Genomic DNA, 18,357 nt, shown 5'->3' with positions numbered 1-18,357 from the left:
TGGATTATTTAGAAGTGTATTAAGAAAACATGGAGAAAATTTTAATAGCACATGCCACCATGAAAAAGATTGTACATGTCCATTTCAGTACCACTGAAAGATAGAAATAAAATCAATAATTAGTTGTATATCCTGTATTATAAATTTGTTTGCTATGGGAAAATAGTTAATAGAAGACCCCTTGCTGCTATTCTGCTTTACAGTAATAGTATTATAAACACAGAGAAAAATGCAAAAATTTGTCCTTTAGGTAGTTGAAGTACTGAAAACATGTTGTGTAACAAAAATATTTCTCATTATTTGTTTTTTACATGCTGTGTAATTTAATCTGATTTCTTCCCATATGTTGCAGTTAGAACTCTACATCTATGAATGTAGATAGAAGCATAAAACATGTCTAAATAGGTAACTCCAACAGTAAATAACTCTGCTTTCTGTTGATTAAATGCATGTGAAGGCACTCAGATTTGAAAATAGTTGCCTTAGGCTCAGAGCAATCATTTCAATTTAAATCAAGCAACTGTTGTTTGTTTAATGGATGAATCCAAGTTTGCTTCAAATGTTTGTTCCCGCCTGAACATGGGCTCAAATCAGTGTTACTTTTAGAATGGAGGTAAAGAATTGCTTCGTTCTTTATCAGCATTGAAGGACAATTTTTGGTCTTCCCCTTTTACCTTACATAAGTTAATACCGGTAAATTAAATTATTATTATTATTATTATTATTATTATTATTATTATTATTATTATTATTATTTATTAGATTTGTATGCCACCCCTCTCCGTAGACTCGGGGCGGCTCACAACACAATAAAAACAGTTTATAACAAATCTAATAATTTACAATATAAAATATTTAAAAACCCCATTATTAGACAGACATACACACAAGCATACCATACATAAATTGCATAGGCCCGGGGGAGATATCTCAGTTCCCCCATGCCTGACGACAAAGGTGGGTTTTAAGGAGTTTGCGAAAGGCGAGGAGCGTAGGGGCAGTTCTAATCTCTGCGGGGAGCTGGTTCCAGAGAGTCGGGGCCGCCACAGAGAAGGCTCTTCCCCTGGGGCCCGCCAACTGACATTGTTTAAATGCTTTAAATGTCTGTCTCACAGCTCACATAATAAGGTGTAATAGAGAAAAGTTAACTAAACTAAAAAAAAAATTAAAGGAATTTTAAAATAGTATGCATAGTACAATTGAAAGTTGTGTTAAAAAATGAAAATACTTTATTTTAAAATCTTAGTATATTTTATGTTTCAGATTTTTCGTAAGTACCTTTACTTTAAATTCAGTGCACTTATTTTCGTAGGAGAGATAGCTAGGTTTTCTTTTGTTAACCATTATTATTTTGTTCATATACAGTTAGCCATACAAGAGGAGAAATTAAGAATAGAAGAGGAGACTTTATATGCTGCGCAGCGTGAAAGAGCCAGGGCAGCAAAACAAAGAAAGTTCTTGGAGGTGAGGGGAAAAAACCCCAAAATACATGTATTAGAGTGTCTATTTATATCTTCCTCTTAGTTTCATGTGCTTTTTAAAACAACATTCAGCATTAACACTGGTTTGTAGCAGGTTTTTCCCCCTAGTCCAGTGATGGCGAACCTATGACACGCGTGTCAGCACTGACACGCGGAGCCATTTTAGGTGACACGCCGGAGAAACAGGGAGCTTAGAGTGGTGAAGATGCAAATCTCCCCGCTTTCCAATTTCCCACCGACTGCAAGTACAGCAACTGCAATTATTATTATTATTTTTCCTCTCCCCTTAATTTTGTTTTGCACCAATTTTTTAAAAAATTGCGCCGGTTGCAATTTTAATTTTACTCCCAGGGCTATTTACCCGGGGTCCTACTTTGCTTACACATTAAACTGCTCATCCCATATCGCTCCGCCAGGATAGAAAGGATAGAGAGAAAGGGAATGAGAGAAAGGAAAGAGAGAGAAAGGGAGGGAGAGAAGGAAAGAGATAGAAAGGATAGAGAGAATGAGGGAATGAGAGAAAGGAAAGAGAGAAAGGGAGGGAGAGAAGGAAAGAGTGAGAGATAGAAAGGATAGAGAGAAAGGGAATGAGAGAAAGGAAAGAGAGAGAAAGGGAGGGAGAGAAGGAAAGAGAGAGAGAAAGGATAGAGAGAAAGAGGGAATGAGGGAAAGGAAAGAGAGAGAAAGGGAGGGAGAGAAGGAAAGAGTGAGAGATAGAAAGGAGAGAGAGAAAGAGGGAATGAGAGAAAAGAAAGAGAGAAAGGGAGGGAGAGAAGGAAAGAGTGAGAGATAGAAAGGATAGAGAGAAAGGGAATGAGAGAAAGGGAAGAGAGATGAGAGAGGAAGGAGGAGAGAGAAAGAGAGAGAGGAGGGGTAGCGAATTATGGATGTCAGAACTCACGCATGCGTAGTAGCGTGCGCCCACACTTTTTAAAAAATTTTAAAAGAACAAGAGAAAGCATGAGAGAGAAAGAACAAGAGAGAGAGAGAAAGAAAATAAGAGAACAAGAGAGAGAGAGAAGGAAAGCAAGAGAGAAAAAAGATAGCAAGAGAAAGCAAGACAGATAGGGAGAGGAAAGGAGAGCGACAGAAATGAGAACAAAAAGGGGAGAAAAAAGGAGAAATGAGAAAATGATTGAGGCAGAGAATGAGAGGAGAGAGAAACAAAAGAGAGAGAGAGGTGATTTTTGAAGCATATGGTAAAAAGCATCCAAATAATAAGAACCCACCCCCAGCCCACACCTGTTTTTGAAAAGAATTTAATGATAAAAAAAACCCAGCCCTCAACTGGTTTTGGAAATGGTTCGAGTGTATACACACACACACATAAGGGGGGGAAAGAGACAGGGATGGAAAAAGAGGAGAAGTGAGAGGGAGAAGGAATGAGGGGAAAAGGGAGGAAGAGAGAGAAATGAGAAACATGAGAGAAAAGGGGGAAAGACAGGAGAAATACCCAGAAATGAGACAGTGGTATAAATTTGAGGAGGGATGATTGATGATTGACTGTACAGTGGAACCCCGACATAAGAGCTGCTCTACTTAAGAGCAACTCGAGATAAGAGCTGGGAGGGGAGAGATATTTTTGTTCTACTTACAAGCCCAAATTCGAGATACAAGCGCCAAGGAGCTGTCTCCTGAAGCCAAACGCTAACTTCCGCGTTCGGCTTCAAGAGACAGCTGCGAAGCGGCGCACGTGTTTTAAAAGGTTGCAGCCGGCCTGGGGGGCTCGGGGGGGTGCTTGCAGCTTTCTTTCTTGCTCTTTTTCTTTCTCTCTTTTACCTTCCCTTCCTCTATTTCTTCTTTTCTTTCTCCTTCCCACCTTCTTCCCTCCCTCCCTCCCTTCACTCATTCCTCTCTTACTCTCCCCTTTCATAAGTTTCCTTGCTTCCTTCCTCTGTTCCTGTCCCTTCCCTCTTTCCTTCCTTCCTTCCCACCCTCCGTCCATTCATTCACCCATTCCTCTCTTGATCGCTTAAAGCCGGTCCCTGGTGCAAAAAGGGTTGGGGACCTCTTTCCTACAGGATTGGGTGGCAGAGAAGTTGAACATATGTAAATTTAAAAGTTTAAGAAAGTTTACAAGTTAAATGAAAGAAACTTCATTATTCATTTATATGTACATGTACATTTCTTCATTAAAAACATGTCTTTCTGCATAATTTAGACTAACTTTGTGAGTTTTTTGAGGGCTGGAACCAATTAAAATTATTTACATTAATTCCTATGGGGAAAAGTCGTTCGAGATAAGAGCTGCTCGACTTAAGAGCCCAGGTCCGGAACGAATTAAACTCGTATCTCGAGGTACCACTGTATTTATAAGGGGATGTTACATGGGATTGTATATATGAGGGGGTTATTTATGTATGTATGTATGTATGTATGTATGTATGTATGTATGTATGTATGTATGTATTTATTTATTTATTTATTTATTTATTTATTAGATTTGTGTCATTTTGGTTGGTGGTGTGCCCCAGGATTTTGTAAATGTAAAAAATGTGCCGCGGCTCAAAAAAGGTTGAAAATCACTGATTTAAAGCATATGGTAAAAGCACTTAAATAATAACAGAGAAAGAAAACCCCCAACCCTCACCTGTTTTTATTAATAGTTATGTTTTTGAATTTGCTGGTTGTTTTAGTTTTAATAGTAATAGAGTTTGGTTTGGTTTTATTATTAATTTCTTTTAATAAAAAAGAAGGGATTTATTATTTATTTATATTTATATTTATTTTTTGTTTGTTTATCTGTCTATCTACCTACCTACCTACCTATCTACCTATATATCTACCTACCTACCTATATATATATATATATATATATATATATATATATATATATATATATATATATATATATACTTCTATGCCGCCCAGTTTTTTTCTCAAGGTGACACACCACCCGAGTTATGCTCAGTTTTTTGGCGAATTTTGACACACCAAGCTCAAAAGGTTGCCCATCACTGCCCTAGTCTCTCACTAGATACTGGCTGTAATACTAAGACAATTTTTTTACAATTATAATTCATACTATGTAGACTTAATGCTCTCTGATTTGCAATTTCCTAAACAGACAAAGAATTGGCTTGTCTAATACAGTGTTTTTCAACCAGTGTGCCGCGGCACACTAGTGTGCCGTGAGACATGGTCAGGTGTGCCGCGAAGCTCAGAGAGAGAAAGAAAACAAGAGAGAGAGAAAGAAAGAGAGAGAGAAAGAAAGAGGGAGAGAGAGAAAGAAAGAGAGAGAAAGAGAGAGAGAAAAAGAAAAAAGCAAGAGAGAGGGAAAGAAAACAAGAGAGAGAAAGAAAGAGAGAGAGAAAGCAAGAGAGAGAGAAAGAAAGCAAGAGAGAGAAAGAGAACAAGAGAGAGAAAGAAAGAGAGAGAGGAAGGGATAGTGAGAGAGAGAAAGACATAGAGGGAGGGCGGGAGGGAGAAAGAGCAAAAAAGAGGAAGGAAGAAAGAAAGAGGGATGGAGAGAGAGAAAAAAGAAGGGAGAGAAAGAAGGAGGGAGAGAGAAATAGAGCAAAAGGGAGGAAGAGAGAGAGAGAAAAATTTTGTCCAAACTTTTTTTAGCCGCCCCCCCTCAATGTGCCCCAGGGTTTTGTAAATGTAAAAAATGTGCCATGGCTCAAAAAAAAGTTGAAAATCACTGGTCTAATATAACATGTATGTTCCTTGCTTTCTTCCTATTTTAAACTACAGTATTTATTAGCTTTAACTGGTGGATAAATTATAATATTTCAGTATCTATATTTTCACACAAAGCTCTTCTGCAGAATTGTTAATTTCCAAAAATAGGCTGAAATGCTTAATTCTGCATTAGCAGTTTAGTGTAAAATCTTACAATTTATGAATGTACTTTTATGATGATTATGATCATGATTTATCACTTGTTGCTTGTATAATATAATCCATAAAAGTAAATCTGAAAACCAACAGGAAATAGTCATTGGCATTTCATATTAGAGGCTACATAGAATGATATCTCAATTATTTATGAAATGTACTGTCTCTAATATTAATATATTTCAGCTATATTTCCCCCAGAGTGTTGCGGTGAATAACCATGTATGTTCTTACTTCTCTTTGAAATATTAATAGAATCATTGTCATTACAATCATCCATAAATAAATGTTAGTTTTAATTCTTAAACAATTTGTAACTCAATGTCTTTCCATTCTGTTAACTTCACTAGTATTTTTTATGCTCAACCTTTTAAAATTCCATTTTACCTATTTGTTGTTCTCTGCTCCTCCTTTGAGATAGGCTTCTAGCACAAATGTCAAAATTGAGATCTTAACACACTATAGAAGCTATAAACTCATATAATGTCTGATCTCACACTATAAAACTGCTTCTTCAGTAATGGATGCATGAACAAATGAGGAGCTTGAGTTCTTGTATCTCTGTTTGAGAGATTTTCTGCCTCCTTAACCGATTGCCTAACAAGGCTAATATTATTTAACGCTCCTACAAAATAACATTATACTTTAGCTGATTTTAAAAGTCCTGCAAGGCAGTTTAATTATGAATTGATACAGTGGTCCCCAAACTACGGGCCGCGGGCCGCATGCAGCCCGCTGAGGTCATTTATCCGGCCCATGGGTGAGTGACAGAACACAGTGTTCCATCAAATTTTCTATGAATAAAATGCAGTATTTTGTTAGTAACTAATATCAGTCATCAAAAAAGTTGCAGAAGGTTTTTTTTTTCTAATTTTGTCATCCAGTTACATTCATTTTCTTTTAATTAAATTCCCTCCTTAATGTTCCTTCAAAAAGTACACCAATTATATTTCTAACTTATTAACCATTATGCCAAAGTGCTTCCTTCTTTCTTTATACATTTTTCTATAAACCAAGAAAACCTACAATCAGATGTTAACAAAAGAAAATTAAAAACAAAACATAAACATATATGAATTTCAGACTTCTTCCCCCCCCCCAAAAAAAATAGTACATTCCCATTTTGTTTTTTACTTTAAAATAAGGTGTGTGCAATGTGCATAGGGCTTTGTTCATAGTTTTTTTTAATAGTCTGGCCCTTTAACAGTCCGAGGGACAGTGAACTGGCCCCCGGTGTAAAAAGTTTGGGGACCCCTGAATTGATAGCTACAAGAAAGTAACAAATTAGGAATGTTCCTCTCAAGCCAGGTATATCAGGAGAAGAGAGATTGTTAGAAATCTTTGTTGTTTGCCCAGGCTTTGCCCAACAAAACTCTGGGAATTTGTTTGTTTGTTTGTTTGTTGAAAAGGATTCCAAACCAAAGGTGAGTGGAATACCAGGGCTATGTAAGAATATAATGTGGGGCTGAACTTAAAAAGTATCCAAAGCGCCAATTGGTTCAAAATACAGCAGTCCTCATGATTTTGTGCAGGCCCAGGTGGGCATACATGTCACCTCTTCTGTGGGAGCTGCATTGCCTATTTGCTTCCAAGTTCAATTCAAGGTGCTGATTGCCATCTTTAAATCCCTGCATGGCTTGGGACCAGTTTATCTGAAGGACAGTTTCTTCAGTTATATCCACCCAACCCATCAGAGCAGGGAAGTAAGGAATGCTGGTCATCCCCTCTCCTAAAGAGGTACAGCTGGCAGGGCCCAGAAGAAGGACCTTCTCAGTAATACAGAGTTCCCTCGATTTCCGCGGGGGATGCGTTCCGAGACCGCCCGCGAAAGTCGAATTTCCGCGAAGTAGAGATGCGGAAGTAAATACATTATTTTTGGCTATGGACAAATCACAAGCCTTCCCTTAACACTTTAAACCCCTAAATTACCATTTCCCATTCCCTTAACAACCATTTACTCACCATTATTACTGGTACTCACCATTGAATAAGACACTTAGTGATCCTGATATTTATAAACATATTTATTTATTAACAATAATTATTTTTGTTGTTATTTATTTGCAAAAATTATTAGTTTTGCGATGACATATGATGTCATTGTGTGGGAAAAACCGTGGTATAGGAAAAAAACCGCAAAGTATTTTTTAATTAATATTTTTTTAAAAACCGTGGTATAGGCTATTCGCGAAGTTCGAAGCCACAAAAATCGAGGGAACATTGTAGTCCTCCCTTTGGAATGTCATCCCTGCAGAGATTTGATTTATCTCCACTAACACTCTTTCACAAGTCCCTGAAGATATGGTTTTGCCCCTGGGGAAAGCGCCCATTTTCGCGCTGGTGGGATTCCCCTGCAGCATTGCAAAATCCGGAGGTGGGGTTTCTCATGGAGGGGAACCTCAGGGGGAATCCCACCAGCGCAAAAATGGGCGCTTCGGCTGGCAACGGAAGTCCAGAGGCGGGGCATCCCAGCGGCAGCAGCGGGTTCGTAAGGTGAAAATAGTTCGGAAGAAGAGGCAAAAAAATCTTAAACCCCGGGTTCTATCTCGAAAAGTTCGTATGACAAGGGGTTCGTAAGACAAGGTATCACTGTATATATTTGCTATGTGAAAGGCTACAGAATAAATAACAATGGAAGGTGCACATATATGTAAAAAAAAAATACTATGCTCAGGTATCTGAAATAGCTTCTTGGATTGTGCCCTATAGAAAAAAGTGAGAGATGTTTCATTGTTTTGAAGGCTCCTTTACTGAAGATACTAACAGCCCATTCCTAAAAGTGAATTGAATGATTACTTGCTACAACAGTTCCACATATTAAGCTGCTTTTACTTAATTAAAGAAATGTTGTGTTTAAATATCCAAATACATTTTTTCAAGTAAAGAAATGTCTTAATATTCTTTTTTCTACACTTTCAAAAGCAGGCATTTATTTTGCCCTCATCGTACAGTATTTTCAAAAATGCGTTGATGTATGATCTCAGCATCAGGTTAACTGTCTTGGATTAAATTCTCTAATTCTTAATTTGTTATAAGGTAGAATTGTCAGAGATATGAAAATTATTTTTGTTTATTTACAAGTGAAATTAAAACAATGGATATTTTTATCTCACCCTCATATTTGAATTGTCCGATATGATAACTTTTGACAGTCTATATTACTTTTATTCACATAACATAAATGCATTCCAGTGTTAATGAGGAACAATATTCAATAGAACCTATGGTCTCGACCACAATCCATTCCATGATTTCATGATTCCATGGTCACAACTGGAAGCGAGACCAAGTGCACATGCAGATAGGAAAAAAATTGTGCAAAAGGGGAAATCATCGCAGTGTGTATGATTGCCAACCAAATATTTGTTGGTGGACAGATGCAAACATTTTGCAAAATTTGTGGTCATCATCTGATTTGGTCGTGGTCAGAAGCATTCGTGACTAGAGGTTCTACTGAATCAGACATGGAGTGCAAACAGACATGTTATTTTGTTGAGTACTGACCCTAGAAATTGATATGCTATGATAATATTGTTTATGCTCTTAACTTGGAGGATCTCATCATTAAGTGGTTGTTTCTTTTTTTTCTTATTTTTGTTAGCAACAAAAGTTGCAGAGAATAATTGAGAAAGCAAATCCTGGAGATGCCCAAAGGTAAGAGGAACAACTAATGTGGAAGAACTTTAAATAAGCAGTAGAGTCGAAAACTATTTAAAACTTGAATTTCAAATAGTAGAATTATGTACCTTACATGTTTCACCGAAAATAGCTAATGCCATCTTTTTTAGAAATCCAATTGTATTAGATAAACTTTTCAGTTCTACTTATGATCATCCATAAATGAATTTTTGGCAGTCATTTATGCAGCATAAAAGTTAATACATGTATATATGTAAATAAAAATTATTATTTTTTTAAAAAGTTAATACATTTTGTCACCATAGTAGACCTGTTTCCATTTCGAAAATATTTCTCTGAACTTAGGCCTACTTGTTATTTTTACAGTTCTATGGTAGAAGAAGACTTGGATTCTTATTTGAGAAATGTAAAACAGCCATATGAAGCTTTCCGCACTAGTAGTAAGTTTCCTATATATATATTTCTATAATGTCTCCGTTTGTAATTTGCTATTTTTACCAACATGTCAGTGAACATAAAACAGCCTATGATGTCTTATATGACTACGAATTGCAACCATTCCATTCCTTTTGAAACAACTAATGCCTCCTTACTTCCGAAAGACATCATTATTTTCCTTATTTAGGAGTCTTTATGTACTGTATCTGCTTATTTTACAAAGAATAAAATGATAGAGAGATAATGTATGTTTTCAGATTCCATTGTAGTTCCTATATCGTCTCCGAGGGGGTTACCTAGCCCCATGATATGGAAGAGCAACAGACAGAGCTTGTCAGGATCAAGAGAGGACTCATCCTATAATAGTACAGTAGTGCCCCTAGGTACGAGCATAATTCGTTCCATAAGGGAGCTTGTATCTCGAGGTAACTCATATCTGGAACAAGTTGTTTTTCCCCTCTGAGATAACCAAAAGCAAGGATTCTTGCGCCACCTAGTGGACGCTCGGCTCGTATCCCGAATTTGAGCTCGGAACTAGAACAGAAATGTCTCTCCCTTTGTGGCTCGTATCTTGAAATACTCGCATGTAGAGCAGCTCGTATCTAGAGGTACTACTGTACATTCTCATGAGTGGTCCAAGTCTAGCCCACTCTTAATTTCCATTAACTGTTGTCTACCACCAATTTAGTGCTGATCATTAGTTGACTAGATTCTGAACCATGGTGGCGCTGTGGTTAGAATGCAGTATTGATTCTGCCCACTGCCAGGAGTTTGATCCTGACCATTTCAAGGTTGACTCAGCCTTCCCTCCTTTCAGGATTGCTACAATTGGGGACCCAGATTGTTGGGGTGATATGCTGATTTTATAAACTGCTTAGAGAGTGCTATAAAGCAATATGAAGTGGTATATAAATCTAAGTGCTATAGACATGAGTAATAAATCAGCTGAACTAGAACTTAACGTGATCCAACACATCCATAGTTAATTTTTGGAAACTATAAATGGCTTTAGCGAGTAAAGATTGTTTTCCTTTGTCAGACGTTCCTGTGGAACCAAGTTTTGTTTTCAGGCATTCCAGTCCATTTGTTGACTAAACATTAATATGCCTAAAATGTTTATTTAACTGTTTATTATGATTGAAAAAAATGAAAAATAATGTTGTAAATAATTTATTTTACTAAAAATCCCATTACTTTCTAAAATAAATTCTTAAAAAATGAGATTTTTTTCTGTGCAAATGAGGAATTATTTCTCCTTTCCCTTCTATTCTCTCTTCTTCTGTTCAAGTACGTTTAATTTTTTTTTTAATTGCAGGACTTTCATCAGATGCCACTGTTCTTACACCAAATACAGAAAGCAGTTGTGATTTAATGACCAAAACCAAATCTACAAGTGGAAACGATGATAGTAATTCCTTAGATTTAGAATGGGAAGATGAAGAAGGTATATGTTCTATCCTATAATAATTGTTTAATTGATCTAATGTGATCCAAAACTAATTCAACACAGTGGACACTGTTGGGTTTTCAAAATCAAAACTGCATTATTGCTTTTGAAATTTCATAAGCTGTCTAGATTTCCAATCCATCTGAGGGAAGCATGAATAAAGGAGAAATTGCAATAGGTAAACTTAAACTGGATTGAGGATTTGCATGTACATAAGCATTGGGCAAGTGATATACATTTTGAAATACCTGAGTTAATTTAATCAGGCAAAAATTGAGTTTCCCAAACTCTTGTGATGAACGTTCTATGGATCTTGAGAACTACAAGTATTTTTGGGATAGTTGCTTATATATAATCACACAAGAAAAAATGAATGCATTGAAGGTAAGGGAAAGTAGAATAGAATAGAATTTTTATTGGCCAAGTGTGATTGGACACACAAGGAATTTGTCTTGGTGCATATGCTCTCAACGTACATAAAATAAAATATACATTTGTCAAGAATCATGTGATACAACACTTAATGATTGTCATAGGGGTCAAATAAGCAATGAAGAAGCAATATTAATAAAAATATTAATAAAAGTAGACTTGTGTAATAAAGTTAATGTTAAAATTAATACAAAATAGTTTTCAAATGTCTTTTTATAGGCTGGTTAAGACAACAGCTGCAGAAAAATAAACTAGGTGGGATTTTAAAAGACTGAGATGAAGTTAGTTGGGGGAAAGATCAAAAGCAACATGAGAAAATATTATTTTACTGAAAGAGTAGTAGATCCTTGGAACAAACTTCCAGCAGATGTGGTAGGTAAATCCACAGTAACTGAATTTAAACATGCCTGGGATAAACATCCATCCATCCTAAGATAAAATACAGAAAATAGTATAAGGGCAGACTAGATGGACCATGAGGTCTTTTTCTGCCGTCAGACTTCTATGTTTCTATGTTTGTCATAGCAAAATCGCAGCATCGCAAAAACACCAAAGTCCGGAGGTGGGGTTTCAAGGGCTTCGGTGTTTTTGCGATGCTGCGATTTCGCTGAGGCTTCCCTCGCTGGGAAACGCCACCTCCGGACTTCAGTTGCCAGTGAAGCGCCCATTTTTGCGATGCTGGGATTCCCCTGCTGGGATTCCCCTGCTGGGATTCCCCTGCAGCATCGCAAAAACATGGAAGTCCGGAATTGGGGTTTCCCATGGAGGGGTACCTGAGGAGAATCCCAGCAGTGCAAAAACGGATGCTTCGGCTGGCAAAAGGGGAATTTTGGGCTTGCACGCATTAATCGCTTTTCCATTGATTCCTATGGGGAAACATTGTTTCGTCTTACGAACTTTCCACCTTACAAACCTCTTCGTGGAACCAATTAAGTTCGTAAGACAAGGTATCACTGTATATCAATTTAGATTGAGTTTGTAACTTACTCATTTGGCTTTTTGGCTGTAAATAAAATGGATTGATTGATGGATTTTCTTAAAATATTCCTCATCACAAGTTTTGTCTAAAGCTTGTTTGAAAGCTGAATTTTGAAACCACAATAAACTTGGCTATTGGTGAAGTGGATTCTGTTCCATAAACATTTCTGCAATACTGATGTATTAAATGTTTGAAGTACTATATTATTTCCTGACTGCTACACGGATTTTTCTCCCAATATTAGATATTTTGCAAAATAAATTGTAGTTATTTGATTCAGGATGTATCTAAATAAAACCTAAGAATCATGAAAAGACAACTTTTAAGGATTCCAAGATTAAGGTTAGGGTCAAGGAGTCTTATTAAAGTGTGGTCGGGCAGTAGGAAAAGCAAGTAGGATGCTTGGCTGCAGAGCTAGAGGTATAACAAGCAGGAAGAGGGAGATAGTGATCCCCTTATATAGAGCGCTGGTGAGACCACATTTGGAATACTGTGGTTCAGTTCTGGAGACCTCACCTACAAAAAGATATTGACAAAATTGAACGGGGTCCAAAGACAGGCTACAAGAATGGTGGAAGGTCTTAAGCATAAAACGTATCAGGAAAGACAATGAACTCAATCTGTATAGTCTGGAGGACAGAAGGAAAAGGGGGGACATGATCAAAACATTTAAATATGTTAAAGGGTTAAATAAGGTTCAGGAGGGAAGTGTTTTTAATAGGAAAGTGAACACAAGAACAAGGGGACACAATCTGAAGTTAGTTGGGGGAAAGATCAAAGGCAACATGAGAAAATATTATTTTACTGAAAGAGTAGTAGATCCTTGGAACAAACTTCCAGCAGACGTGGTTGGTAAATCCACAGTAACTGAATTTAAACATGCCTGGGATAAACATATATTCATCGTAAGATAAAACACAGGAAATAGTATAAGGGCAGACTAGATGGATCATGAGATCTTTTTCTGCCGTCAGTCTTCTATGTTTCTAAAAACATTTTTTTTCAATGGCAGGTATAAACAGAATGATCCCTTTGAGAGAACGTTCAAAAACTGAAGAAGATATTCTCCGGGCAGCCTTGAAATTCAATGGCAAAAAAACTGGAAGCAACCCAACATCTACATCTGATGATTCTACTGGTTTGGAATGGGAGAATGACTTCGTTAGTGCAGAAATGGATGATAACGGCAATTCGGAGTATGCTGGATTTGTAAATCCCGTTTTAGAACTTCCTGCAACAGACCAAAAAACTTCTGATGTGGATCAACAAGTGAGATAATGAAATTGGCCAGTGGGTGCCTAGCAAAACGGTTGAAGTTGGAAAACCTACAAACCTGTATTGTGCACAATCTTGTTATCTGCTGCTGCTGCTGCTGCAAAGCTTCCTTTTACAATAAGGAAATGATACCATGACTGCTCTTGGTGACTGAGCTCCAAATTTCTATTTAAAAAAAAGGAAACTACATTATTTTATGTTCATTAAACAATATGGTTTGCTAACAATGTGGTTTGCTATCTGAACTGAATTGTTAAGTGCAATTTTTATAATCTACCTTTTAAATGTTTATACTTGAATGATTCTATTATCTCTATTTTTAGGTTTAAGCATACAGCACTTACATTAAATATAGTGTTACAGCTTAAATGTTTTAATCAATTGTCCTATTTCAGTCTTTTTTGGGTTTTTTTCCTTCTTTAAATACAGTGATACTTACCATGAATTGATTCTGGGAGGTGTTATGAGTACCAGATTGATTTTTCCCATTAGGAATAATATAGTGAGACACAAAGCAGCCAACACAGACAAGTTCTAGCTTGTGCGTGGAGTACCAAATTATGAGTACCAGGACAAATTTTTCACATCAAAATGCATTGAGTACCAAATTTAATATTTCAAAGCAGTTGAGTACCAAAGTACCACTATACCTTCACTAGCATAATTTTAGCAGGAAATCTGATCAGCACTTTTGTACTTCAAGTATGAAACTAGGAATAGGAATTCGGCTATGGCTTCCCAAGAAACATTGAATGTTGCATTACATTGAGTCTGTTGATCCATATAGCCCAATGCTCCAAGCATTGGCACTACTTTCCCAGTCCTCTGGTATTTCAAGCAATTCCTAGATTTATCTGGAAATCTTGAGGATTGGACATGGTGAAAGCAAACTTCATTTTCTGCTATTCAGCTAAAGCATCCCTAACAGTTTTACTTTTTTTTCAGTTCAATTTGTTTTTAAAATTAAATAAACTTTGGGATGTATTTTTTTTCCCTTTATTCCTCCTGATGTTTTACCGAGATTAAATCTCAAGCACAATGTCTTACATTTGAAAGCATTTTATTTAAAAAGCTAAAGCATTATGAATAAAAATGATCATGGCAGTAATGACCCATGTAACTACAGAAATTTGGAAGCATTGAAGACATCTTTCATTTAAAATGTTGGATACCAAAACGCAGGTTTGTGTTTTTAAGGTTCCCCTGTTCTTCCAAATTTAAATTTTCTAATACAAATTAGTTACGGTACTTAATTTTTAAATTGTGTAAAATTAATATTGCCTAATTATTGGAATTTAGTGGTCTTCTCATTTGTAAAATAGAGATTGCATGGATACTGTGGCTGAATCAATGCACATTCCAATCAAAGTATATCTGAAGTAGGTGAAACATTCCATTGTTGTCATTTAATTAAATTAAGTTTATCAGATTTAATAGCTTCTGAAAATGATAGTGATAACACCATCATTCCAAAATGTTATCAGTATGCTTTAATCCGCACCTTTACCCCCAGAAATCTTTGTACGTAATTGGTTCTAACCATGGAAAATCTAATTTTTAAATATTAGATTTGTTACTATGTATTGTTCTTCACCATTGTTGTGAGCCGCCCCTCTCCGCAGACTCGGATAAATCCAATAAATCTAATCTAAATCTAATTGAGACTAGAAAACTCTTCTCATAAAGCTGTTTTTCTGATGAGACAAAAACTGCTTTGGAATGATGGTTTACATTTGTATGATAAAGCAGACATGTCTCTTTCACAAGTACAGTACCATGATTCATAATCATTTTCAGAGTGTAGCAATACAGTACTGTAAATCAGGGAGCAGAAGTATTTACTTCCACACCTCTTTGAGTTGTTGGACTTCATTTTGTTCTACTAGTCATGCTCTTAAGTTTCCTAACAAGAGTATTCTTGCAATGCATTAACAATGAAATCCCATAGACACACATAGACGATGCGATGGCTTATAGCAGCTGCTGCTACAGTAGAAAGGAAAACCAGAACTGCAATACTGAAAAATTATTTATTTTGTTTTAAAAATTTCCTTCAAGTCAAAATTGACCCAAAAACAAACCAATCTTGATGGATATGGAAAAAAAAAACCCAAGAGTTACTTTATCCCACTCACCCACGTTTTTGATTTTGCAACACTATAGAAGTTGCATGAGTTTTCTTCCAATATATTTTCCCACTTCTCAGTTTAGACCAGTGATTTTAAACCTTTTTTGAGCCGGGGCACATTTTTTACATTTACAAAACCATGGGGCACATTGAGTGGGGATGGGGGGGGGCAGCTAAAAAAAGTTTGGACAAAAAAATTCTCTCTCTCTTCCTCCCTTTCGCTCTATTTCTCTCCCTCCCTCTTTCTCTTTCTCTTTTTTGTCTCTCCTTCCCTCTTTCTTTCTCTCTTCCTTCCTCTTTTTTGCTCTTTCTCTCTCCCTACCTCTCTCTATGTCTTTCTCTCTCCCACCTTCCCTCCCTCTTTCTTTCTTTCTTTCTCTCTTGTTCTTTCTTTCTCTCTCTCGTTCTTTCTTTTTCCCTCTTGCTTTATTTCTCTCTCTCTTTCTGTTTTCTTTCTCTCTTGTTTGCTTTCTCTCTCTCTTGTTCTTTCTCTCTCTTCTTTCTCTGTTTTCTTTCTCTCTCTCTTGCTCTCTCTCATTTTCTTTCTCTCTCTGAGCTTCACAGCACACCTGACCATGTCTCACGGCACACTAGTGTGCCGCGGCACACTGGTTGAAAAACACTGGTTTAGACTATAGCTATGATACTGACTGGAATGTTTGTCCCAAGTACTACTCAAATCTGATCTTAATGGGTTTCCAAGGACTGACAAAATTAACTAGAGCTGCCAGCTGCTGATTAAAAGCTGAACATCTCTCGCCTCTTTGCTAGCAAAGCAATAGTGGTTTCTAAAACCACTAAAATACATACACTAATAAAAACATATATTCTACTTGGTAGGCTTGTGCTTGGCACTTGTGTCCTTGCTGTTCTGTAACAAATTTTATTGCTGCCACGTTGATTCATTAACTCTTTTATAGATTAATTTATAGGTTATGATTCTTTGATGCAGAATATTTATCGTTTACTCATTCACATCTCCAGTTATGGGTTTGAAGAGGTCAGCCACAGTAAAGTTATGTATATATGTAAAAAAATTAACTAATGCATACCAAGATCATCGTTCGATTTCTTTTTCTGCGCATTTTATGTTTATACTAAAAAACAGATTTTACCATTCATAATACTTTACAGATTTTTTTTCTTCATACATTGCATTTGTTGCTGAAAAAAATTGAGTTCCGTATTTTCAGTTCTTGTAATATGCTTTATTATAAGATATTTGTACACTGCAGATATATATATATATATGTATATATGGTTTAATATGATTTCTGTCACTTCATAAATGCTACAATCCTTAAAAGTTTAGATTTCTCAAGCTGTGAATAAATTTTTTACACACTTCATAACTAGCCTTAATTTTTTGAGTCTTATTGTCCCGTTATAAAGGGAGCCTGCAATTTAACAAGTTTGCTTAGTGACCGTTCAAATTTGCATCAGTGAAAAAAATTGATTTGTGATTGTTTTGCATCTAACTCCATGATCACGTGATCAAAATTCTGATTCTTCTTCTGGATTCGTTGTCCTGGATCACGTGATCTCCTTGATAAGCAAACTCAATGAGGAAGTCAGATTCATTTAATAACATGTTACTTGTTTAACAATTGTGGCAAGAAAGGTCGTAAAATGGAACAAAATTCACTTAACAAATGACTCACTTATAGCAACAAATTTTGTGCTGTTATGGCCTAAGTCAAAAACTAACTGCACTTGGTTTAGGAAGAACAAGGGCCTGTTCATTTTTTACTATGCCTTTTACTGATTGGTTTATATAGATGTCCAATTATCTTTTGATTTTAAAATCTAAGTCTTTAAAATTAGGAATCCTGTTTAACCCTGCTGTTCTGTTCGCATTTACTATACACTTGCACATAGAAACATAGAAGACTGACGGCAGAAAAAGACCTCATGATCCATCTAGTCTGCCCTTATACTATTTTCTGTATTTTATCTTAGGATGGATATATGTTTATCCCAGGCATGTTTAAATTCAGTTACTGTGGATTTATCTACCACGTCTGCTGGAAGTTTGTTCCAAGGATCTACTACTCTTTCAGTAAAATAATATTTTCTCATGTTGCTTTTGATCTTTCCCCCAACTAACTTCAGATTGTGTCCCCTTGTTCTTGTGTTCACTTTCCTATTAAAAACACTTCCTTCCTGGACCTTATTTAACCCTTTAACATATTTAAATGTTTCGATCATGATAATCAAATAAGATTCCAGTGTATAAAAACAAGGATGTAATTTGGAACTTGCAGCCTAGTCTATATATAAAGGGAACATAATAGCAAACAGCTGGGGAGGGGGGTCTTTTCTAAGCAAAATAAATAAAAATTAATTTTTCATTTTATTTTTCATTTGTTTATGATCAAGCATGTTCACATACAGTATACTAATGCAATAGGTATTCAAAAAACCCACAGTAGCGAAAATCAACCTTTTTCAAATAGACCCGGGAACAGTTCAAGTGTATAGTCATTGCAGCCAGCAAAAACAAAGCAACAATTTTAAAAAAGCACTCATAGAAAGAACCCCTCAAATGAGGCAAAGTCATGTAATTTCAAGTTTCAGATGTGCAGGGAAAATTTTTTACAGGGTCTCAAACTTCATTTCGGGTCAAATAGACCCGAACAGAACAGCAGTTAAGTTTCCATTTATCAACACCAACACTCCGCAGTCTGCATTGGCTGCC

The 18,357-nt window shown here is 36.2% G+C and overlaps 1 protein-coding gene across 2 annotated transcripts in view; it reads left to right on the top strand.

The window, feature by feature from the left end:
• The window catches only part of AP1AR (adaptor related protein complex 1 associated regulatory protein), a 35,639-nt gene extending 18,631 nt beyond the window's left edge, over nt 1–17,008 (top strand). The window contains exons 6-10 of one of the 2 annotated variants that reach the window (XM_070757880.1): nt 1,366–1,464; nt 8,923–8,975; nt 9,327–9,400; nt 10,714–10,842; nt 13,269–17,008. In XM_070757880.1, the coding sequence (XP_070613981.1) occupies nt 1,366–1,464; nt 8,923–8,975; nt 9,327–9,400; nt 10,714–10,842; nt 13,269–13,534 (621 nt within the window). In that variant the 3' untranslated portion in view covers nt 13,535–17,008. The remainder of the gene's footprint in view (nt 1–1,365; nt 1,465–8,922; nt 8,976–9,326; nt 9,401–10,713; nt 10,843–13,268) is intronic. The other variant, XM_070757881.1, reaches the window with a different exon arrangement.
• The last annotated feature ends 1,349 nt before the right edge of the window (nt 17,009–18,357 follow it).

This window comes from Erythrolamprus reginae, chromosome 7, assembly GCF_031021105.1.
Source record: "Erythrolamprus reginae isolate rEryReg1 chromosome 7, rEryReg1.hap1, whole genome shotgun sequence".
NCBI classification, from domain to species: domain Eukaryota; kingdom Metazoa; phylum Chordata; class Lepidosauria; order Squamata; family Dipsadidae; genus Erythrolamprus; species Erythrolamprus reginae.
The sequence above is the reverse complement of the archived record's forward strand: the minus strand, read 5'-3'. Positions and strand labels throughout refer to the sequence as shown.